Source organism: Anser anser (genome assembly GCF_964211835.1).
Source record: "Anser anser genome assembly, chromosome: 7".
Taxonomy (NCBI): Eukaryota; Metazoa; Chordata; class Aves; order Anseriformes; family Anatidae; genus Anser; species Anser anser.
Genome location: NC_139727.1, coordinates 5,425,555 through 5,449,756, shown reverse-complemented (window position 1 = coordinate 5,449,756; position 24,202 = coordinate 5,425,555). Strand labels below are relative to the sequence as shown.

The 24,202-nt window shown below is 47.0% G+C and overlaps 1 protein-coding gene across 1 annotated transcript; it reads left to right on the top strand.

The window, feature by feature from the left end:
* Positions 1 to 1,386: 1,386 nt before the first annotated feature.
* ZNF503 (zinc finger protein 503) lies at positions 1,387 to 5,920 on the top strand. Its single transcript, XM_083843521.1, has 2 exons — positions 1,387 to 2,658; positions 3,752 to 5,920. The coding sequence occupies exons 1-2, from the start codon at positions 2,341 to 2,343 to the stop codon at positions 5,270 to 5,272; spliced, it is 1,839 nt and encodes a 612-aa protein (XP_083699647.1). The 5' UTR covers positions 1,387 to 2,340; the 3' UTR covers positions 5,273 to 5,920.
* Positions 5,921 to 24,202: the final 18,282 nt, after the last annotated feature.

Genomic DNA, 24,202 nt, shown 5'->3' with positions numbered 1-24,202 from the left:
CCCTCATCTCTGCAAGAAAAGGGAGAGAAGGGAAAATGGGGAGGGGGAGCCTTCCCACAGCTGACTCTACCTTAAAACAATTAATCTTTAGTCTTTCACCCTGGGAGGCAGGATAAATACAACGAGAAAACAGATAGGAGTCTCCCCGGTCCTGTAAGGAAAACAGCTGTTCCAAGCACTTTAATGCAAATGAACACAAATGAAGGTTTCAGCTTTTTTTTTTTTTTTCTTCCAGAGTTTTACTGCACTCCATTTATCAATTGGACTTGACAACAAAAGAAAGAACTGGGGGAAAACCTGGGGCAGATTCAAGTCACTTCCACTCTGTATAAAGGAAGGGGGGGAGATCCTTAAGGGCAAGTTGTAGCTCTTGTCTATCCTACAGCAATATCATTTTTATACAACATTTCTTTCTCTGCTCTCCCCTTCTCTCCCCCTTCCCCCTCAATCCTTTAATTTTCACTGTTTTACAAGACGACCGCGGCGACTGCGAAATGAAAGTACGTTTATGAGTTTCCACCGCAAAGTTCTGGCAATAAGCTCTCTGTTTTCAGAGAAAACGCAGAAATTAAAAAGTTTGTTAAAATTATCTTTATAGAAGCCGGGGGAGTTCCGCGTATTTACCCTATTCTACAGACTACGTTGAAAGAGTGAAGTGGTTTTAATAAAAGACAGCAGAGGTACTTACTTGGCTGCAGGATTTAAAGGGTACCGCTTTACGGGGGGGGTGGGGAGGATATCTAGGAAAACGTGCCTTATGTCTACCTCGTAAGGAGCGAAGATCATTAAAGGCTATCTGATCCATCTGCTAAGGGGCTGGGGGAGATCGGTGTTTCGAGGGAAGAAAAGGGACTTGGTTCAGCAGATATAAAGGCGAGAAAGTGGAAGTCCTTCCTCTCGCCCACCCCTTCCAGGATCAGCGCCTGTTCTGGTCGGAGTCCAGGTCAGGAATTGGACGCGACCCCTAAAGCACTTGCCTTGTTCTTCACTTGTCAAACGTGTTTTATCTCTAAGTGACCTTTTTGTTAATGTTGTAGATTGTGTGGGCCACCATGTCAGATCCGGAAACAAAAGTAAAAGATTGATTAACACATTATTCCTGTGGAAAAAAAAAAAAAAAACGTTATGGGATGAGGAGATGGGGGGTACAGCGGGATGGAAAGTACAAAGGGAAAACAGACAGGCGGGCGGGGGCGCGGCGGCAGGGCTGCGGGCTCTGCTCGGGGCTGTGCCCGGAGCCCCGGCACGGCTCGGCCCGGCCTGCCGATGGTGCAGGGCCGCGGGCCGGTGGCGGCGGAGAAAGGGGAGCAGGAAGAGGAGGAGGAGGATTGGGGGGGGGGGGGGCACGAAGCGGCGCGTGGAGCCCCCCCGCCCGCCGCCGCCGCAGCGCCTCGGCTCCCGCCCGCCGCGGGCGGCGCCGCGCAGGCCGCCCGGCGCTCTGCAGGTTCTCGGCCGCCGCGGCTCGCTCCTTGTCGGGCGGGAGGGGGCCGAAAGAGCCCCGCGCCCGGCCTCGGGGCCCGCAGGCGGCGGGGCCGTGCCGCGGGGTCGACAGCAGGGTGGAAGGTCGGGGGCCCGGGGCCCGGCGGAGCCCCTCGGTTGCCCCCCTCGGAGCCGTGCGGCCGCCCGCACTGGCTGCGTAGGAAGGAAAAGGCTGGCGGCCGCTTGATGTGAAACAGAGAATTAACGCCCAGCCCGTCCCGGGAGCGAAAACAAGGAAGGAGGGGAGGGGAGAGGGAAGGCGGACGAGAAAGGGAAGGGAAAAGAAAAAAAAAAAAAAAGAGCGAGCGAGAGACCATTAAAAACAGCGCAAAAAAGCCCCAGAAAAGGGAACGTCACATCCCCTTGACCCTCCAATCACCTCGGGGTCCCATTTGATTGGAAGGCGGCAAAGGCTTTAATCTCCGGCTAATTCAGCTGCTTTTGAAGTGAGTTTCTCCGCCAGATCCCGGGCTGGATGGGCAGCGGCTCGCAGCGCAGCTGAGCGGCGGAGCCCAGCGCCCGGCCCCGCTCAGCCCCGCCGAGGGCAGCCCGCAGCGGCCCCGGGGCACGGCGGCACACGCTCGCAGCCCCCCCCGCCTCCGGCGCAGCCCACGGATTACTCGGCTTTTTTTTTTTTTTTTTTTTCCTCCTTTCCTCCTCTTTCTCTCCGGCCAGCTCCCCCTCGCCCCCCCGCTCCCCACCCACGCCCTCCCCGCCGGAGCGAGCCGCAGGACGTTTTATGGTTGTTTTCCCGCTCGGGGGGCGTGCGGCTTTTTTCCCTCCCCGCCCGCAGAAGGCGAGCGAGCCTTTCCGAGTGCGAGCGGCGCGACTTGCCCCAGTTTTCATGCGAGGTTTTGGGTCATGATCACATCGCCCTCGCTTTCTGCTCCGAGAAGTAGTAGTAAGCGCAGCAGCAGCCTCAGCGAGCCCGGAGGCAGCCCCCGCCGCAGCCGCAGCGCCGCCGACCTCGCCGGGCCGCCCGGGCACGCTGGGAATAGCGGCAGCAGCAGCAGCGCCGCCGCCAAGCCCGGCTTCCACGCCGTGCCCCCCTCGGACCCGCTACGCCAAGCTAACCGCCTTCCCATCAAAGTCCTGAAAATGCTCACGGCGCGGACTGGACACATTTTACACCCCGAGTACCTGCAGCCTTTACCCTCCACGCCCGTCAGCCCCATCGAGGTAAGGAGCCGGGAGCCGTCCCTGTGTCCCCCCCCCCCCAGCCTGCCCCTGCCCGGGCGCTCGCCGTGCATGGCGCCCGCTCCAGCCAGCCGCCCTGCCGCTCGCCTCCGCTTCGAGACGCGCTCCCACCAGGAAACGGGCTCCTTCTGGCCGAGCGCTAGCGCCGGGAGCCGCTCCTGTTTATTGTTCCCATGTTTGCTGGGCTCGTTCGCGAGGCCTTTTAAAATAAACTTCCTATTTTTCTCTTTTTGTCTTTTTCCCCTCCTTTTTTTTTTTTTTTTTTTTTTTGAGAGAGAGAGAGAGGAGGGTCGAGTGGAAGGAAACGACCCGCTCTGGGGTCACGATCCGGCCACGGAACCCAGCGGCGCTCGGAGCAGCGACCAAGCGGGCTTCTGCACGGAGAGTTTGGGGCGGGGGGGTGCGGAGAGGGACAGGCTGAAGCGCGGCTGCGGCAGGCCGGCCGTTTCGGCTCCCCAGCCCTACGTGCCTTCGGACTTGGGGGGCCCTATTCGGCCCTTTTCTCCGGTGTCGGTCCCCCTCCGCGTACCTCACTGTGTTAGGGACCGAAACTCGGAACCGAGGTGGGGGTGGGAAGGGTGTGTCCGTGGGAATGAATGATTTCATCGGTGTCTCTGCGGAGCGAAGGCGCTGCTCGCCCCTGGAGCCCGGCTCTTCGGGCTCTGTTTATAAATAGTGTCAGCAGTCAGGGCGCAGAAATGCTGCAGCCGCTCGAGTTCCCGGCCGGCTTCGTGCGTCTGCCCGCCCGGCGCGATGGGGAGCCGAAGGGCGAAGCACGGCGCTGCCCGGGCCGCTGCCCCCATGCCCGAGGCGGCCGCGCTGGGCTCGCCCGGCTCCGAAAAGCCCTAGCCCTCTTTAAAGGCTTTGTGGAAAATGGTGCATGCAGGGGAGGGTGCTGTCAGGGTGATGAATGCGCACGAAATTGTTCATCGCTTCCAGGCTGTCCCCTGCAAAACGTGCGGGACGAGTGTCCTAGGTACGCTCCGGGTTTTTGCTTTTTTGTTTGTGTTTTTCCCCCTCCGTAGAACCCCCCATTAAACCTCTGTCTTTATGTGCGCCCTTCTGATTTCTGCAGCTGGATGCGAAGAAGAGTCCCCTGGCCCTTTTGGCACAAACTTGCTCGCAGATAGGGAAGCCGGACCCGTCCCCTTCCTCCAAACTCTCGTCGGTCACCTCCAATGGCTCCGGAGGCGACAAGGACTCCAAGTCGGGCCCCTTGAAGCTCAGCGACATCGGCGTGGAGGACAAGTCGAGCTTCAAGCCCTACTCCAAGCCGGGCGCCGAGAAGAAGGAGCCGGGGGCGACGGGCTGCCCGGGCGTCCCCGCTGCGGGGGTCGCGGCCGGGGAGAAGTCGGGATTCCGGGTGCCGAGCGCCACCTGCCAGCCGTTCACCCCAAGGACAGGCAGCCCCAACTCCAGCGCCTCCGCCTGCTCGCCGGGGCTGCTGCCGGCCGAGGGCAAAGGCGGGGAGGACAAGAAGGACTCGGAGGGCTGCGGAAAGAGCGGCAGCTCCGGCTCGGAGGGAGGCCCGGGCACCACCAGCATCAGCCACAACAGGATTAGCGTGAGCTGTGCCGGGATTAACGTGGAGGTCAACCAGCACCAGGAGAGCACGCCGGGCTCCAAGCCCATCGCCTCGGACTCCGCCTCCTCCTGCAGCAGCACCACCGCCACCTCCTCCACCTCCGTCCTGGGCTCCGGACTCGTAGCCCCCGTCTCCCCCTACAAGCCGGGCCAGACCGTCTTCCCCCTGCCCCCGGCGGGCATGAGCTACCCGGGGACGCTGGCTGGAGCCTACGCCGGCTACCCGCCGCAGTTCCTGCCGCACGGAGTGGCGCTGGACCCCACCAAATCCTCCAGCCTGGTGGGGGCCCAACTGGCCGCCGCCAGCAGCCTGGGCTGCAGCAAGCCGGCGGGGTCGAGCCCTCTGGCGGGCGCGTCGCCGCCGTCGGTGATGACGGCCAGCCTGTGCCGAGACCCCTACTGCCTGAGCTACCACTGCGCCAGCCACCTGGCCGGCGCCGCCGGCGCCTCCTGCGCCCACGACCAGGCCCTGAAGTCCGGATACCCCCTCGTGTACCCCACGCACCCCTTGCACAGCGTCCACTCCTCGCTGACCGGCGCCACGCCGCCCTCGCTGGCCGGCCACCCTTTGTACCCCTACGGCTTCATGCTCCCCAACGACCCCCAGCCGCACATCTGCAACTGGGTGTCGGCCAACGGACCCTGCGACAAGCGCTTCGCCACCTCGGAGGAGCTGCTTAGCCACTTGCGGACCCATACTGCCTTCCCGGGCACCGATAAACTCCTCTCCAGCTACCCCAGCTCCTCCTCGCTGGCCAGCGCGGCGGCCGCGGCCATGGCGTGCCACATGCACATCCCCACGACGGGCGCCCCGGGCAGCCCGGGCACGCTGGCGCTGCGCAGCCCGCATCACGCGCTGGGACTCGGCAGCCGCTACCACCCCTACTCCAAGAGCCCGCTGCCCACCCCCGGTGCCCCCGTGCCCGTGCCCGCCGCCACGGGACCCTACTACTCCCCTTACGCACTCTACGGGCAGAGACTCACCACAGCCTCGGCGCTAGGCTACCAGTGAGCACAGGCGGGGGGGCTCCGGCGCAGCCCGGGGCCTGGTGGGGAGGGAAGGGAGCCCTCCGAAACTTTATAAAAGTTGGAAAGGAAAAAATAAAAAAATATTAAAATCGGACTTTTTATAAAATAGTGTTCATTTGAGGACTGGATCCATGAGCACTGTATTTATTTATGTTAGCTTCAAGCGGGACAACGACTCATAAAGTGCATTACTTAACTGAGCTCAATAGGTAAAAGTGGAACACCCATTGTAGAATATAAATAAAAAGATAGAGGTCTTCTCTTTAATGTTACTTTAAAATTGCTATGATTGTATTGTACGTTCTTATTTAATGTCTCATTGAAACAAAAAATTTACATGCATGTTTGTTACTAAAAAACAACCCGCAATTTGTCAGTTATAATTTCAAATTGCAATTATTTTTAAGGTGTATACCCTTGAAAGAGAATTGGTATTTTTTTGTATGTATTCTGGAAGAAAAACAAAAACAATTCTATTCCAAAAACCTCATTTGCCTTATTTTGTTCTTTAAAAGGAACATAACTATTTTTAATTTTTAAGTCCACCCTGTAAAAAGGGTTAAGGTTTACGTCATGTACTAAAATAGACAATGTATTGCTTTAAAGATTAAAATTCCGTATATTTGATGTATTAAAAGGTTTTACTTTTTTTTTTTTTAATACGCTTTGATTCTGTTATAAACCCGAGTAGGTCTTGGATGGAGGCGATTGCTAATTTCTCCTTAAGCGTTTATTCAATTTTAATTAAAATTTAAAAAAAAAAAAGTTTTTTTTATTGTAACCCCAGGGCTCTTTTTTTTTAAAAAAAAAATCATGTTTTTTTTTTTCCCTCCACTTTACTTCAGTAGAATTCATAGGCACGAAATAAGAAAACTAAGAATCGTTTACATCTCTTTCACTTTCCTGAGGAAAATTAACTTAAAAAAATTACTGTGAAAACCGTTTTCTTTTTAAACTGGGTTTCAATTAAAAGACTTCGTTCTTTCTTTAGGAAGAAAACCGGGGAAGGCAGGACTTACTTGTAAAAGAGTAAGAAGATTATCTGAAAGCTTTTTACAGTGTAATGCGTAACCATTCATCTCCTTTTCTAAATGAGAAGTTCAGAAGTAATTGGGGAAGCGCTACTTGATCTCATCCAGTTATTTTCAATTTCTTTCTTCAGTTCCTACCGCAGCACAAATGATCATCAAGTTTTTATTTTTTTTAAATAAAAAACCGGACGCTCTGAGAACTCCTTTTCTTTTTAAAAGGAAGGGACGGGGAGGAAAAAGACCACAACCAACCAAACAAAAAGAAGCCCGTCCGCTACTCAGCCCGAGTTTGCTCTCTCCCGAAGCGCAGTGCCAAACTCGACGTGATGCCGAGAGGGGCTGCCCCTGTCCGTGCCGCCTCCCTGCCTCCCAGCTCGGGCTTCCCGGGGCCCGCGCCCGGTTCCGGCTCCAGCTCGTCGGCCCGCGCCCAGGTAGGAGCAGGGGGCTGCGCCGCGGAAGCCCGAGCCGCCGCCGCAACCGCGGGGAGAGCGCTTGCGGCCGTGGGAAGCGGAAGAGCCGCGCTCCGCCGCCCGCCGGGCGCTTGCCGGGAGAGGCGCAAGCGGAACGGGCAGCCCCGGCCCCACAGCCCGGCCGGCCCCACAGCCCCACGGCCCGGCCGGCCCCACAGCCCCACGGCCCGGCCGGCCCCGGCCCCACAGCCCGGGGGAGCGGCTGCAAGCGGCGCCGTGCCGTGACAAAGGCCGGCGCTTTCTCCCGCGCTCTGGAGCACCCACAGGGTAATTACTGTTCAAAGTTTCCCGTGGTGCCCAGATGCTAATTAGCCTAATACATTTACTCCCGATAATTAGTGGAAGTTAGCGGTAATGTGCAAAGCAGAGAAAAGCGGGCGGCTAATGAAGCTCCAGCGCCCGCCCAGCCGTCCCGGCACGGAGCTGGGCCGGCGGTGCTCGGCTGTTCCGCGGCTCTTCTGGGACGCGGATCCGTAACGGGCACGGGAACTGCTTTAACCAAATGCCTCTTTTTTCCCCTTACATGGGAAAAAGACCGGTGCGCGGCTCTGCCTTAGGGAATGTAAATGGAGCTCTCGCCGTGAACTGTTGAGCTTGGGGAAGGGAGGGGAGGGCAGCGCTGCGACCCGCGCCAGGCAAACTTTGGCGACCAAGTAGGACACGGCCCCGAGCACAGCCAGCTCCGGGGAGCGGGGCTCTGCGGCCCGGGGAGGTGCCGGCGGCGGAGGGGCCGACCAGCGAGCCGGGGCAGCGGGAAGGGCCCGGCCTGCGCGCCGCTGCTCGCCCCCGCCGCTCGCCCCCGCGGCCGCAGCCCCAGCGGCGCGCCCGCCCCGCTGTGGGGCTCCGAGCGCCCTTCGCTGGGGGAAAATCGCGTCCCAGGCTGCGGCTGGTAGAGCGAGCGCGGCTAAAAAGCACCGTAGCCACACAGGCGCACTGCTTCCATGCGCGTTTTACGGTTACAGCTTTCTACCAGATGCACCTCCGTCTTGTCTAGTTAAAATCCATCAGCCGTCAGGTGTGGCGGGTCTCGCTGAAACAGACAGCGAGGGAGATCTCTGCGTGCTGGAGCCCTGATCGCAGTTTTGTGCATTTCGGCTCTGGAAAGTTGTACGCGAGGATTTCTGATGCGAGTGCTAAAAAGAACACTTAGCATTATTACTGCTGATTTGCTCAGGTACTGTCACCGACATAAATGAAAAATTAAGAGAGCTTATTTTACATGTAGCATGGTGGTGGTAAGGAGGTCTCTCTTCCAGGCTTGTTAAATATTTGACCTGGCAAGTGTCACGTAGTATTTTCATATTAATCTAGGAAATTTGCTATTTTTTCTAATAGAGATTGACTTATGGACGCTAATGTTTTTAGGTAAAAGGGTTGCATTTGTTATTTTATTCCCCCGTTCTTACTAGCTGGATGGGTTGTGGAGTTGACAGAAGCCGCTGGTCCATGCCATCGAACTAAAATAATTTCACAGTGAAAAACCAGCTCGAGAGGACAAGCAACAGAAGGGCAAAACCCATCAAAACCCCAAATTCAGATCAATCTGACCAGTCAGGCATACATTAGTTTAAATTAAACAGTTTCATCCTTCTCACAAATCTTTTCTGAACATTAAAGATAAACTCATGTAATATTTAAATCAACTCTTGTCAGATGCTAAGTGCAACTGAAGAATCAAAAAAAAATTAATGAATTTCCATCCGCTCTCAAAGGCTTACTCTGGATGCCACTTCGACAAAATACTTCTGATAAGCAACGCTTAGAAAAGAAGGGTTCTGTTTATCTTATCTATGGGGAAATGTAATTAAGCTAGTTTTATGAAACAATAAAACACCAGACTCCACAGACAGCAAAGGAGCCTCTGCAATATATCCGAGCCTATATGGGCATATGTAGCTTGGCTTACACGCGCAAGGCGATACCAAACACATACATACATGTTTGTTTCCCTGATTTCAGAGTGCAAAACGTACGCTGGAGCTAAAATACAGGGGTGCCTTTATGACGGAAAGATTTTACTCAGCGATAGGAGGCTCCATTTTCTAAGACTGGAAAGTTACTCACTGCCCATCCCCTGCCTTCGAAACTACCCTTGGTACAGCAAGCAAGGTACGCGCAGTGCGAGGACTGGATCTGACGCCCTTCTCTTTACTCTGAGTTTTTTCCTGAACTGTCCACATCTGCACTCGAAATCACCCAGCAAGTGGAGTCCTGAAAGGCCCAAGCTTTCTGAAACGAAAGTAAATGTGCATTCCTGTTCTGCAAAAACGTAGATCTTCATAGAACTTCAGTCTTTCATATTTAGAAAGGACGGAGAGAAATATTGCCTTTCTTTAACACCACTGGCTTTCACTCCAGGCACTTAGTAGAGCACCGCTCAGTATCCCCTCCTCACTCCCCCCTCCCCCCTCCAAACAAAAAAAAAAAAAGGAGAGAATCTAAAGTTGGAAAACTGCTGGAGGCACCACCATCAAATCGCCTTTCCATCCAGATTTTGAGGAGCATTTCAGACCTTCCTAGCCCGTCACCCCACGATCCCCTCTGCGCCCCGCGGGGCAGCCCGCACCACTTCGCGAGCAGACCTGCGGCAGGCAAACGCTCGTTCGTGACCGGAGGTGTCTAATCCCTGCTAAGTCTCTCTCGCAGCTCACTCCGAGGGAGTTCGGGGCACATTGCCTTTTTTTTTTTTTTTTAATGCAAAATGTTGCGAAGAAGTAGAAAGGTGTCAAAAGAAAAAAGACGGACCCTGAAACCGTATGCTCTCACCTCTTTGGAGGTGGACTGCTTTGGCAGCAGAGACAGGACTGAAATTCGAGCAGATTATACATTTGGATCTGTGCATAAACACGAAGAGACTGGCTTGATGCTGGGTATTTCTCCATCAAGATCAACCAGGTGCTGCTGCGAGACTCCCACCTCTGGCCGCTCGCTGTGTGCGTGTGTGTACGCACAGCGCCGCACGGACTTTGTTCTCTCTTCACGTCTGAAACTCATCAACCGCTCTCCCCTCCCAGCCACCCCGTCCCCTCTGTGAAAAAAGTAAATCCGTTCAGGCTTTTAATATTGTAAGAAGCCTTGTGTGTATTTTTTTTTAAATCTTCAAATGAATTAAAGACAACCTGACAATGCTGTCATCTGTCTTCAACGTCACATCAAGGCAAGAAATAATGATAACAGAGCAGCAGAAAGACGCCCACTGAAACCTGGAGGATATATATACACATATACACACACATATATGTATGACTCGAAAAAATTTGAAAGAACGAAATTAGATTACCGTTCTTAGTCTACCGCGGTAAGACCGTCTAACGTTTTATTTTTTAGCAACCACTCTGTATTTCCCGGTTTATTTGCGAGGAGGATCCGAAACCCTTGTGGGAAGGGGTCGGAGAGCGAGCAGGCACCTCTCTCGCTCCGAAACCACAACGGTCCACGCACAGCACCCGGCCACCCTCTCCCCCGCCGCGGCTGCGGGTTCTTGCCCTTGCTCGGGGCCGCCGCCCGGAGCGGAGCCTGCCTGGCGAGGACCCCAACCCGGAGCCGGCTTCCCTTTGTCTGCGGGGCCCGGGCAGGCTCGGCGCGGCCCGGGGCCGGGCTCCCGCCCGCCAGGCGGCGCTGCCGGGCCCCGCGGCGGGGGCAGCGCAGGGGCAGCAGCGGCCCCGAGCCGCGGAGGGCGCCGGGCTCGGCCGGCGGGCGGCGGCGCGGACCTCCGGGACCCGGGCACAGCCCCATGGGCAGAGCCCCCGGGCCTGGGCCCGGCCGCAGCCTCAGCCCCGGGCCGATAACATCGCCTAGTGCGGGGCAGGAGGAGCCGCCGAGCTCAGCCGCGGGGAAGCAGCGCGGCGTGAATGGATTTCGCGAGATATACACAGATAGGGCGGCCTAAAGAAAAAGCGTGGTGCTGGTGCTGTTGCTTTTCTTTACTTTTTTATTTTATTTTATTTTATTTTCCTTTTTAAATCACTCTTGTAATCTCATTCAGTCTGAAGGGTAAATAAATTGCAGTTGTATGAAAAACAATTGGTGCTACATGTGTTCATAACAGATGGGATCTTATCACAGTTTAACTGTAATAAATTCTGACTTCTGGAAATTGTAATCTTTACTCCATGTTAGATGTTGTCTCGCTCCTACTGTAATAATAGCGCTGCAAACTTCTGAGAGCAAGAAAAAGTTTACAGTGCTCGGCGTACTCAGCAGCCAGCGCATCCTCCTGCAGCCTCTTCCCCTTGGAGGCTCTTGGGAAGTTTTGGTGAAACACGTTTGAAAAAAATCCAGAGGAAGAGAAAACTGGCGCCCATGGAGGCAAACAGCTCATCCTTCCCTCGGTGGGCACCGTTATTTACTGAGGCCAGTGATAATGGTCCTTAAAATACATGCAACAAAGCTAAGAGTGAGCTCCCTGTGTGGAGAAGCCCTGGCAAATGACAGATCACGCTTCGCTCTGCGAGCGGAGAAAATGTCAGAAGAAACCCAGCTCCCGAGGAAACCGAGACCAAACTTTAGATTAATCCCCCTGCGCTTCACATCACAAAATTACAATATAAATTTGAATAACCACTGAAAGAATAAAATTATAACAATAAATTGCTAAAATTCACTGAGGCTGCGGGACTAATTATTTTCCCCATCTCGGCTTCCCATTGCTGTTTATCAAGTCGCAGGATAAATGCTTGTAAATCCATTACATTTCCATAAATCCTTTCGCCGCTTTCTTTTTGGCCAATGCTTTTGCAACATTAATTGATTTTATTGCACTTTCTGAAGTCACTGTATATTAAACTCAAGCAAGTTTGCTCCGAAAGCGCTGCTTTTTCCATCATCACATGAAACCCGTGAAAGGGAATTACTGAAGCTACCGCAGACTCTAGTCTCCTTCCCCCCCGCCCCCCCGCTGTGATCTTGATGGCAAATGTGAACTGCAAATTACAAGTTTCTAATAATCTACGCTGTTACAGAAAACAGCCCCTTTATCGCTGGTGAAAATTATTATGAATCCAAACAACACATTTTTCCCATTGTTTTTAAACGGGGAAAGGGGGTGGGGGGAGAAGAGGGGATGAAACGCTACCGGGCAGTCGAGATGGAACACTTAGTGAGTCATTAAGGTTGCTGGATGGACAGCAGTTCGAAGAGGATTTGCTATGTATAACCGCAAGTTTAATTCGATTTACAAGAACATGGGCTGCAGCTTCCTCAAACCCTCCCGCTTTGTCCCTGTCGCCTCAGGAAAGCAGGACCCAGCCAGCCTTAAACCGAGGGCTCATTTCGCACTTGGCACCAGCCAGCCCCCGGTGCCTCCTGCCACTGGGAGCCGCAGCGAGCAGGCAGGGCGCTGCCCCGTCCCTCCGGAGGAGCCGGCACCTCGAGGGGCCGGGGAGCCTCGGACCCCGGCTGGGGACAAACTGCTGCAGGCGACAGAGGCTCGGGGCGGGACAGCAGCACAGCCGGCAGCCTGCCCCTACCCCCCTCAGTCGCTCACAGGCGCTGCTGCCCGCCGGGGATAGGGGCACGGAGACACCCGGCTGGCTCCCGCCTGCGGTCACCCCGCTGCCCAGCCCCGCAGGAGCAGGCACCTGCAGGCTCCTAGCTTCTCCAAGAAAGGGGCCGGGTCAGGCAGCCCCGGTGTGAGGACATGCACGCTGTGGGAGTGACCCCACTCCTGACACCCTTTCAGCCAGCACAGAACTGCAGCTGCAATATGCTTCAGTCTCACTGAAGCTCGTAAGCTTAGCCCCAGGTTCGACTCTCTTTGGTGGAGACCTGCTCTCCTACCAGTACAGATCAACTGCTATCATCTGCTGCTTTTCTCCATCTGAAGGCAGAACACCACATATCAATTCCCAGATCTGAAAGATTCAAGCCCACAATTCTCTCTTCTTATTAGGCCTCCTAATCACTGGGCTATTCTAGTGTGGGAAAAACCTCCACCCCTTCTTTGAAGATGTTTCACTTTGCATAGAAATGCACTAGGCCAGGGAAAAGAGAAGGTAGGAACAAGACTAGTCTACTGGTTGTAGTGCTTGCCAAAGCCTGGAGCTCAGGTCTCCCAGTCAGCGCTCAGAAAGAGATTTAATCAGGTTCCCACCTAATTTATCTTCACCCAAGAAAACAAAACAAAAGCAAGCATTCTACAGAAAAGAGGTAACACTTTCAACATCCCCTTTGCAACCTAGATGGTAATTATAGAATTGGAAACGAGTTTACTCAGGCAGGACAGGAAAGGAATACAGAGCTATACCCACTAACTAGTTAGGTAAGCAACAGAATAGGGACCTACAAGTCACCTTTTTTTTTTTTTTTTCTTTTAAGAAACCAAGAAGCCACTACTGCATGTCAAGTGATGACAGTAAGCTTTGCCTAAAAGGCCTTAGTAAAAAGAGCAAAATTTCTCACCACATGCACTGATTACACAGCAAAGTAAAACTGGTAACAAGGGTCTTGTACTAGAGCTGGCAGCACAAGGAGAAACGTTTCTCCTCTTGGGTCTGTATTTGTTACTTGGGCCCACCCCATAGGGAAGGACTGGTGACCATCCCATCTTAACACACTCATGCACACCCACTGCTGCTCATCCCTGCCAGCATCAGGCTCCCCAAGTCACCAACAGAAAGAAAACCAGTTAAGAAACCATTAATTGCCCCTAGTGGTATTTTTCTCAGATTTCAATTAGAGATATATATATTTTTAAATAGTGTAGCCATTTTCTCTGACAGAACACTTCATCTTATGACTCCAGAACATTCACTTCTTTTTTGTCATCCTCCTCCCTACCCCCAGATTTCCCTCCCTTTGCAAGATTACAATTTCCTTAAATATATATTGCACCAGCAGGCTCTGGGAATGTGTTCCAGATAAAACAGATGAGTAGAAATAAGTTCTTTTTTAGAAGGATCAGCTGCTAAAGACATTCCAGTAGAGGTGTCAAACAGATTTTATGAAGAGAGCTAATCACATTTTTAATTATGGTCTTCATGCTGACATTACAGAGTTGGGGTGAAAAGCTATGCTTGATCAAAAGCAGATATCCTATTTACATCAATAGGTTTATAAAAAGATTGAGAATGGAATTTAGACCAGATGGATTTTTTTTTTCTAAGTTTATTAACTGTATCTTTTGGTTGAAAAACAAATGGCTGTTGATTTATCTACAAATCAGGTACTGACAAATTTTGAGAAAACTGGCTCCTAGGAGTGCCACAATCTTGTTCTAGAGTTAAATGAGTTGTGTAAGTGTTAGAGCAGGTCTTACCTCCTCAATAGACAGCACATTTTTTACACTATTTTAACTTAACCTGCTTCTACACTCTCTGAATTAGAAGGGTACAGTTCCCTACATGGAGATATTATCAGAAGTAAGAAAGAATACTGGTAAAGCCTGCTATTACTGATAAATGCTACCAATAGAGGTTATCCCTATTAGAGAAGGTACTCGCGTACCATCGTAGCTGCATATATACCAGATCACAGGTTAGAGAAAAAGCTAAATCACTGTAAGGAAGAAAATATTTACTTTGCTAACTAAAACAGTTAAACTTGTATAAACGTCATGTTCCACATGGTTAATTGTGCTTGCTGGTTAATGGGATTGTGTCACTTTACATTTATACTTTTAAGCTATTAAACATACACATACACTAAATTTAAAACCTGGTGTGAAATTCTGGTCAACCTGAAATCAAAAGTTTTCTAACAAGCCTAATGAAGTCAGGATTTCTCCTAGGATAAGAAAAAGTCCTAAAACTTTCTCATTTATATGGAATTAGAATTTGTATTAAATATGTGCAACACAGTTCTGTTTCATAGAAATTTGGGAAGGGGCTTAGGAGTGCCTTAGATGAAGCCCTGGGAATTTTGGTTTTACATCCGTGATGAGAAGGTTCAGATAAAATCTGGAGACCGTTCAAGGTGGATCAGAAGTAAACAGGTTAAAAAAAAAAAAAAAAAAAAGGACCTTGAACACACACACAATCATGTGTAGATGTAAAACAGAACAAAGAAGTAGGTTTTGGCCATTGTATCACACGTGCAATCAACTATGAGCTGATGCCTCCCAAGGTAGCAAGAGTATGGAGAGTTTAATCATCACATCTGCCCAGTCACCTCTCAGCTTTACTCAAAAGATTGCTACATTTCAGCAATGGGTAAAATATGTGCATTTTCAGCTTGTATATATTATTTACACTGGGTAGACTTGTCCAGGCCTTCTTCCAAGAAAATTATGGAAAAATAATTTTAAAATTAACTAAAAAAATTAAAATCCTTTTAAAATCCTTTTAAAAAAAGGAAAAATTACAGGTTCTATATGTAAAAGAACAGCTTTTTTATGCAGAGCACTTCTGAAAATATTTACATCTGTTCTGATTGCAAATCATACTGAATGAAACTAAGAATAGTTTAGTTATATAGCTCTGTATTTAGTTCAGTTTCTGTATGCACAGATACACAGACTCATTTACACACTAACTTGAGTACTAGCAGAATGGGGTGGTGAGTTTTACATCTTCATCTTGAAAACAATTATTGCATAACCATGTTATTTCATCATCTATTAAATGTTAAGCTCATTTGTGCAACATTATCCTAGTCTTGGTGTTGCAGACACTAAAGTGAGGACAGACATTTCTGTGAAGTCTCTTTTGATGTATTTTGTAATAGTTCAGTTCTGGAAAGAAATGAATTGTGAGCTTTAGAACAGATAAAAGGAAACTATGCTCTCCACACCCCCGTCACAAGCTCTCCTTAGGAATGTGAGTACATATAATTCTGGAAGTGTAATAATCATCATCTTGCTCATTACCTGGGACCTCCAGGGCTAAATTACAAACCTTTACACCTCAAGTTAAATACCCTAGAAAGCAGCTGTAGCACACTCATATCCGCTGCTGGCCAGACGCAGACAGAGTGGGAGGCATAGTGCAGTGAACAGTGGGCTACATATGCATACTTACTCAAAAGCAAGTTAAAGATTGGCTAGAGACTAATCCATTTTATAGGCTAAGAAATTGATTTTCAGAGGAGCTGAACTGCAGGTGCTCAATTCTCTTTTTCTTAAAAAAAAAAAAAAGCTCAGCTTAACTCTAGTCATAGTATTAACAGGGTTCACTACAATATAGGAAAGCATGGGAAATATCTTAGATTCTGGCATTCCCTAAGTCAGGGTCCATTGTGTGCCATGTGTCAGCTATTTTTTTTTTTTCCTGGAGCTTGTAGCTGCAAATCTAGAGACAGAGTGGACTACAAATGCTACCCAGAGCAGCAACATCCAGTTATTTTTGGATGCAATGTTGAATGCACTTCATCAAATCCTCATCAAAACAAAAGAAAGGCAACAAGATGCTTTATGTTCTACTACTAAGTAATGAGAATATTAGAAATAAGCCAGTTGCAAAGTCAACTCTGGATCAAGTCAGACAAAACTGATTTACATTTATCAGAAGAACAAATAAAGTAGGTCTCTAACTAAAGGCTTCAGTTTCAGAAGGGCAAACTCTTGTGTGGTCACATCAGCTGGACTGGGGAGCTAATAGATTGAGTACTGAGCAAAGGCTTAGCATTGCTTTATGTCAGGAGTGTTAAAATGGTCAAGAATCTTTATTCTAAATACCAGAGAAGAAAAAGAAACCCAGAATAAAGTATCCCAGGCCTAACTGGATGTACTATCACCTCAAGAAATGTATTACACGTAAACAAAAATAATATGTGAAAAAACCCTTTTCTTTGCTAATCAGTCCTTATCTAAGAAGCACGGAGGCGAAGCAAAGACTGCCAAAAGAGAATCTGTTCAGCTCCGCAAAGGATATTAAAATGGATGAAAATTATTTTTCAGTTACATAAATAAAATCAAAGAAAGAAAGGAATGCAGCAGAGATTAAGGATAATGCAGGCATGTTCCCAACCTCAAATTGATACATTGCATTAATTTAAAGAAGTGCAACACAGAGCATAGGGTGAAAGGTGAACAGCTAATAGGAATGATGTTAGAAAATGAAAATCAAGTGAAGTAGAAACAAAATCAAGTCTGTTAACTAGGCTTCTAGAGTTTAGAGCTGTAATCTCCACCCCAACTCTGAAAGTTCTAGAATGAGAAACCATAACAGTAGCAAGGACTTTCTACCAAACTTAATCAAAACAAAACTACCACAAAAAGAATGAACAGACTATTCCAAGAAGGGAAAAAGGAGGTCTGAGATTGGCATGCTTATCATTCTGACCCAGTAATAGACAAAATTTTGCAACGACTAATTGAAAGCAAGAAGGCACAGAAAAGAAGAATATTTTAAAAAATACAGTCTGGAATTATTCAAGTTGGATCACAACACACTAAGAGACTTTGATAAAAACAAAACAAATACCAAAACCCAACCCTAGCGTTCTGAGCTACAGCAGCATCATCAGTATCATTCCTCAGGATTAATAAGGCTCTCCTAAAATACAATCGGACTGTAGATCATTGGTGTAAGGCAGCTGGAGTAACTTCCAATAGAGACATGGAAAATTAATAGCACAGTGTAAAACACTGGGATGAGCTCACCTGAAATACCTCATAGAGTCTAGTCACCTGTATTCAAGAGACCAACTGAAACTAGTGTAGGTAGAGAAGAACTACTAGGAAGATCAGTGAAATGGAAAACCTATTTTATGAAATGAGATTAAACAAGTTTGATTTGTTTATTCTACTGTAACAAAAGCTGAGAGGACAGAATTGCTGTTTAAATGTGTTAGTTAAAAAGCTGAGAGGGGGGAAAAAAGGACTATTTAGAAGAGAATTTTGGCACAAGACCAAATGGATTTTAACTGGCCTCGAATAAACTAGGTTTGAAATTAGAAGATGGCTCCTAATCAACACAGCACTGGTGATGAACTTTTTTGATGGTTGGTGCAGGGCTTTTTTTTGTTTTAAAGCTTATAGTGGTAGCTCTTTTTTTTTTTTTGACTCTAACCCAAGTCAATACCAATGACGAAAGGCTCACCAGCAATGCTGTAAAGCTCTCAAGTTTTTTTTAACAGCTGTCCTCTGGGAACACTGGGATTAAAACACTCAACTGTTTTTAAAGTAGAGTACAACACATTTTGGAAGAGAATTACATAACCCAGTGACTGTGATGGGAAGGGAAGGACTCAGCAACCCAGCTAGCATCATCCCATCTTAGGGCCTTGCAGCGGAGGAGTTAGTAGACAGGCCCAAAACACAGCATAAATAATAGCTTTGTAATAGAAGGAACCTGAATGGTACTAATGGTTAGGCAAACAACAAACTAAAACAATATATTTCCTTCTAACACTTAATTTCCAACCCATTTTTTTTAAAGAAGCTAGAAATAAATCACAAACAACCAGTTAGAGCCAACCCCATTACAAATAAAAACTTCCTTCTGAAGAGAAATACCATCCTGACAAATTATTATTTTTCCTTTTGGAAAATAGATTATTAACAAAACTCACAAAACCTTAAGTAAAACAAGTGAACTTTCCTTTAAATGAAACACCATGCTGCAAGGTGAACATATAGTGAACATACTGAACAATCAGAAAGGCCATTTTGATATCAAACATAAAATCATCTGTTTTAAAGAAAAACAACACTTCATAAAGAAAGATCTCTTTTAAAAGCAAAGGGAATAACATTTGAACCAAACAAGACCTAGGTAGACAATCATTTGTGACAGGATTTTCCTCAACATACACTTTAAAAAGACGTTAAAGAAATTAACGTGACTACACAAGATCTTCTTCAGGAAAAATAAATAAAAAGTTACTTATTAGTCACTAACCTGCTTGGAACTCTCACAGGTGCTCCCTGACATTGACACGTGGGCTCCTCACACCAATGCTTAGCCTGTGACCGAAGTTCGGGGAGAGCGAAGAGCCAGGCATTTCAGCACCCAAGCCTCCATCTTCTGGGGAAACATAAAAGGGCACCTACATCCCTCTTCCCAGACAACAAGATACTGAGCTGCCTGCACCAAAATCTCACAGCAGCCCTTCTTCTCCCTTTAAAGAAGAGCCAAATGTGACAAGAGTCAATACTTCCCAGGTGAGCAACTTGAATCACACAGTTTCTCTTAACTAGTGTTACTCAACGGCCCACACTGTGGATGGATTCTATGGCCTAGCAGATTTCTGTGAGGTGGCTGTAAAGCCTGGGAGATAGCTTCAGTGGCTGTGCTCAGGTATTTTACACCTCGGCCTGGGTTTCCTCTCCACAGAAACTTGGGAGTGGGACACACAAATCCCCCCCAGCAGGCATGTCTGGCTCCATGCATGGGTTCAGGGCCGCAGTGCTGAGGTGTTGTGCCGCCTCGCCTGTGGGGAAGGCACTGGGGAACCTTCCAGAACCCTCAGAGGGTCCCAGCTGCCCCAGGGGCCTGTCAGCCCTGTGAAGGCCTCCACAAACAGTGCCTGTAGCTGCAGCAGTTGAACCAGCTTTGCTCTTACACACAAGGAAGAAAGGAATGGGCATTTTATATTCTGAGTCAAGGTGCTGTTGATATGACAACCCTGAGGAAAACTCCATGTATAAGCATATCACGTGCTGTACGTCCCCTTGCTCCAGTTAGCTGAGGCAGGTGAGGGAAGAGTGGTTTGGATTGTGCCGGTTCTGAACATCCCAGAGCTGCAAAGGAGAGGCCTTAGGCCATTAGGAACGGTCTTTTCCCAGGCAGCTTTACCTTGAGTACTGGGCAGCTCATGATCTCTGAAATCTATACCGAGCTTGTGCAAGCAGAGTGACACAAATATAGATTGCATCATTCCTAAATATACCTTTATTTTATTGCAACATAGATTAGAATAACCAATGATGGGTAAGGCTGATGATACATATTTAAAGAACAAAAACGTATCTGAAATGAAGGAATTACCTTCTTCACTGATCCTATTTTGTAAATTTTGAATGACCTCGCAGGCAAGAAAACCAATTGGTCTCGTGCTTGCACATTTCTGAAAATCTTTACCACTGAATGTTTGTATAATGCCTGGTATCTGTAGTCTGTTGTGACAGGGATATGGACTCATGCCCATGGCATGGAAATAGTAAATGTGATAATAGTACTGACCTCTTCATTAAACCCTGTTTGGGGACTAAATTTGTAACTGCAGTAGGAAAAAAGCCAGATCGATCTTCATGGGCTCTTCAAGAATTGTTCTCTGACAACTTGCCAAGGCAAGTTCATGTTAAACGTGCCAGAACCCCCAGCACCACCTAATTTCTTATGGACAAGAAAGTAGCCATTTAGTGGCTGGCAACTTTTAGGCACAACTGAATTAAAAGATATACTTGATTATTCAGAAAAAAAAAAAAAAAAGATACTAATCAGGCCACCCAGTCTGTAATTGCTAAACACTGTACTGGAAAAGAATATTAAAGGCTGTGTGTGTGTGTACAAAAACTACACAACGTAGAACATGAATGATTTGAACTACATATTAATGGTTCCTACTGATATTTTAAATCATGGGAACAGGTTTCAGTTGCGTACATTTATTAATCTTATGTCTCCCTTTAAATGTATAGCTTGCTGTTTTACTTTTTTAAAAAATAACCACAGCTAAAAGCAGTAACAGGGATAAATAATAGAAATGTAACAGTAGAAGTTCCAGGGTTTGGACATTAATGTTTTTTTAAGGCTTTCAGACAGCACTCGTGACAGGACAAATACCAGTGACAAACACAAATACTTAGACTAGGCAAAGAAATGAAAACCTTTATGTTTAAAAGGACTAACTCTTTTAAATGAGGAAAAATGAACTAGTGCAAAGATTTTTCTTATTTTTCCAAAAGAAAAACAAGTTTGTTCTCCTCTTATGAACTTCTATTTCAAGTTGGTGTAACATTGTCACATTCAAACTCTCCCTCATGGCTATTCAGCAAACAAAGGAAGAAAAGGTTTTTCCTTCTTTCCATAGAACTTATTAGTTTGCTAATGACATTGAATGCAACATATGAAGGATATGAAGTTCATAAAGTCTCCAAAGAACATGAGAAATAACAGGTTCATAAAGGTGGGGGGATTGTAAGATCTATGCTTATTCCTAAAACAAAGGCGACCTTTTCAGATCTGTCAGCTGCATTTAGCAACAGATTTCCTGTAAATGCAAGCAGTGATAGACTGATGATTTATCTATGTACAGAGTTGCACCGATTTGACTGAAGGCTTGACTGCGCATAGAATTATTCAGGAATAAAAGCATCATTCTTACTGAATAACTTCTTGCGCAGACATGCTTGTTCTAGAATACAAACCAGAGTAAGGTAATCATGTTATACGATAAGCCTCTATATGTAGAATATTTATACAGGGGTGTTACCTTTGAATTCCCACCATGACTCAACCTAAAATCATTTTCCAGCACAGATTTATTTTAAATAACTATTAAAAAAAAACAATCTTTATTCAAAATTGTGGGAATTCCTTCAATTGAAAACAGATTTTAAATACATGAAATCACCACAGATTTCTTAGACTTTCCTTACAGATTTCTCTTAACCCAGATTCTTACCTGAGCTCAGTCTGGATTTATGTGCGGCTTGAATCCATGTCCTCTCATTCTGGGGACATATTGACTTGATGGTCTTCCAGTATCAGTTCCACACTTCCCAAGTGTGAAGATTTTGGGCCCTTCTGTTTTTTATTCCCACATTCGTTCTCTGTGTTAGACATTGCTTCTTACAGCTGGCTGTGCATCAACAGTTGCTGGTCAGATGTCTCTATAAACTGATTGTCGGATGGAAGATCACATGCGAGTTCTGATCACGTTCTGGTGTGAGTAAAGAAGAGAGTGTAATTTTGGGAGGGACATGCACAACTGTACTCTGTATGAAAGCTTGTGCAAAAAACAGCAAAGAGCAAATGATTAGCCTTTGGCGTGAAATAACTAAAAATTTCAGCATCAAATCCTGCATAATGAAGATGCCAAAACAGTTCTAAAAATGATCTACTTCCTTCCTCTCTTAAAAGGATGTTCTAAGAATGTTCTACCTTCTTCGTCACTTCATAATCAGCACAGAGTTTGCAGTCTCACAAGGAAAGTCTTTAATACAGCACAATGTGAGCCTTAAGACATAAAAGAAATGTTCAGAGGCAGTACTATAGGAGAGACATGAGAACATACTTCTTCATGCACTTTCAGTATATAACTCCATATTACTGTTATACTCTTAAATATAGTTTTACTATTTCTAGCTTTATGCCATTGTCTATGATGTATCACAGTGGATTAAGTTAAGGATTAAATTAAGAAATTATTTTGCCACAATTGTAGTGGGCATCTGGTCTCTCCCTTTTCAGAAGGGGAAAATAAAGATGTGGTTAGTAAAATATGGACATAATTTTAATTTTTCTCCACTGCTAGTTGTTAATGCTTGAGAAAATTTTTAACTGGAAAAACCCAAGACAGCTGGAGATCCTGTGCAGGTCAAGCATGGCCTGTTCTGTAGAGTTCCCTCCTATAACTAATCTGCTAAGCAGACAGCAGGAATGGAAAATCCTTTTAGTATAGGTGCTGTCCTGCTATAGAATTGCAAAACCTTAGGTCTGTACAAAATAGGGATTAACATCATTTTAGGAATGATGGAAGGAAGCCTGCATCCAGGCTTCCCTAATCTGAAAAAGTAGTAATGTGTCAGCCTTTTAGTCTGATCCCTTTGTGCCGCAGTCAGGTCTGACAGTTTTTGATCTTAGGTGTATTAAATCTGTAATTAACTAGCCTCTCTGTGAATTAGTAAACTGGCCTGAAACAGCTTGTGAATGAGTAGAGATTAAATAAAGGCAAATTAATTAAATAATATTATCAACTTCTGGCCTTGCAAGGTGCTTAGTGTAGAAGGAAAGGGTTTTTTCTTTCTTTCCAGTGATAGAAAATCTTTGTTCTTTCCTTGATTTGGTAGAACCTTCTACCTTAAATAGCTCTGAGACAAACATCCAGATTACTGGAGAGCAGGTGGGGATCCAACAGGGATTTTTTTTTCTTGGATAACCTGTGACAAGAAATGCATATAGATATGTAAAGCAGATTAAACCAGCACCTCTTATTCTTGGAGGAACTGGAAAAGGTAGAAGAGAAAGAGAAGCAGTAAGAAAACAGGGATGAAAATGCAGCCCCTTCATTCTTTGCTGCTTAGCTACAGAGATGAAGGAGCAGAAATGACGGCAGTCAGAGGATTACCCTACTGCCCCACTGCCGTACGTTGCTGATTCCTGCTTTAACATGGGTACCAGCAGATTGCCCTTCACCCTCACAGCCCTGCAGAGACTAGCAGGTGAGGAACAAGTCTATCAGCAGCTATTGTGCAGTGAGCAGCTATTCTTGGTTCTCACTAATTCCCACAAAACCACCCAGCTTTCCACCACTTATGAGAGTGTATTACCTGATATGAATGTTCCTTTAACACAGACCTTTTCAGTGTTGTTAATTAGTGCAGGCAGTAGGGATTCCAGCAATTGTTTTCATCACCATACTTGGTATTTCAGTACTTTCTTTTGTTAATGAATTGGTTTAATTATAAAATATGTTAAGGTGTAAGTACTTGGGGGGAAAGGAGGGGTTATTATGAAAGGCTTCTGATATGTTCAAACTATTTTACTATATTAGGAAAAAATACAGTAAGTAAACAGTACAGTACATCAGCATGCTCTATTCCCCCATTATAGCATCACACAGGTTACCTCTCAATGTGGAGATGATGCACACAGTCCTAAAAGTATTGCATATCCTTTTTCTCAGTGATGGCAGATGCTTTCTTCTTGTTAGTACTAAGCCTTCAGCCTTTTTCTCAGTAATTTTCTTAATTTTCATTCTGCACCTAATTTTTAGGTATACAGACATAGCACAACAAAACAGCATAAAAAACACTGGGCACTCTAGCGTCCTAGCAGCATTATTGGCATTTTTCCTTCATATATATATATACACATATATTTTATTTTTTTTCACTGATCTGCAACTGTGTACTTAAGCTGTATACCATAGTCTCTCAACAGATTTGATTCTGTAAAATAATGGCAGACGCTGTTAGAAAGTCTTGTCCAGAAAAATAAAAGACGTAACCTAAGGACACAGCACCTTCCTGTTGAGTGATGCTCAGCATCTTTGTAGTCAAATGAGTCCTGCATAATAATGATGTAATACTTTGTAGGTATCACCTATATAAGTTGATGGAGATAATGGACTGAAGCAGAGCTTCTGGGTCTGAGGGCAAGGGCTGGGAGAGGTCCTGGGTGGATCGGATCAGGGCCATTCAAGCCTGTTGGAGCACCAAGGGCCTTCCACTTCAGACTGACAACTTGACAGAAGTACTATCACCAACTCATGTCTTGTAGGCTATTCAAAACTCATTAGTTGTTAAGAACTCTTACCTTCTGATGTTCAAAGACTTCCTAGAGATGAAACAGTCATTCCAGAGTTGTC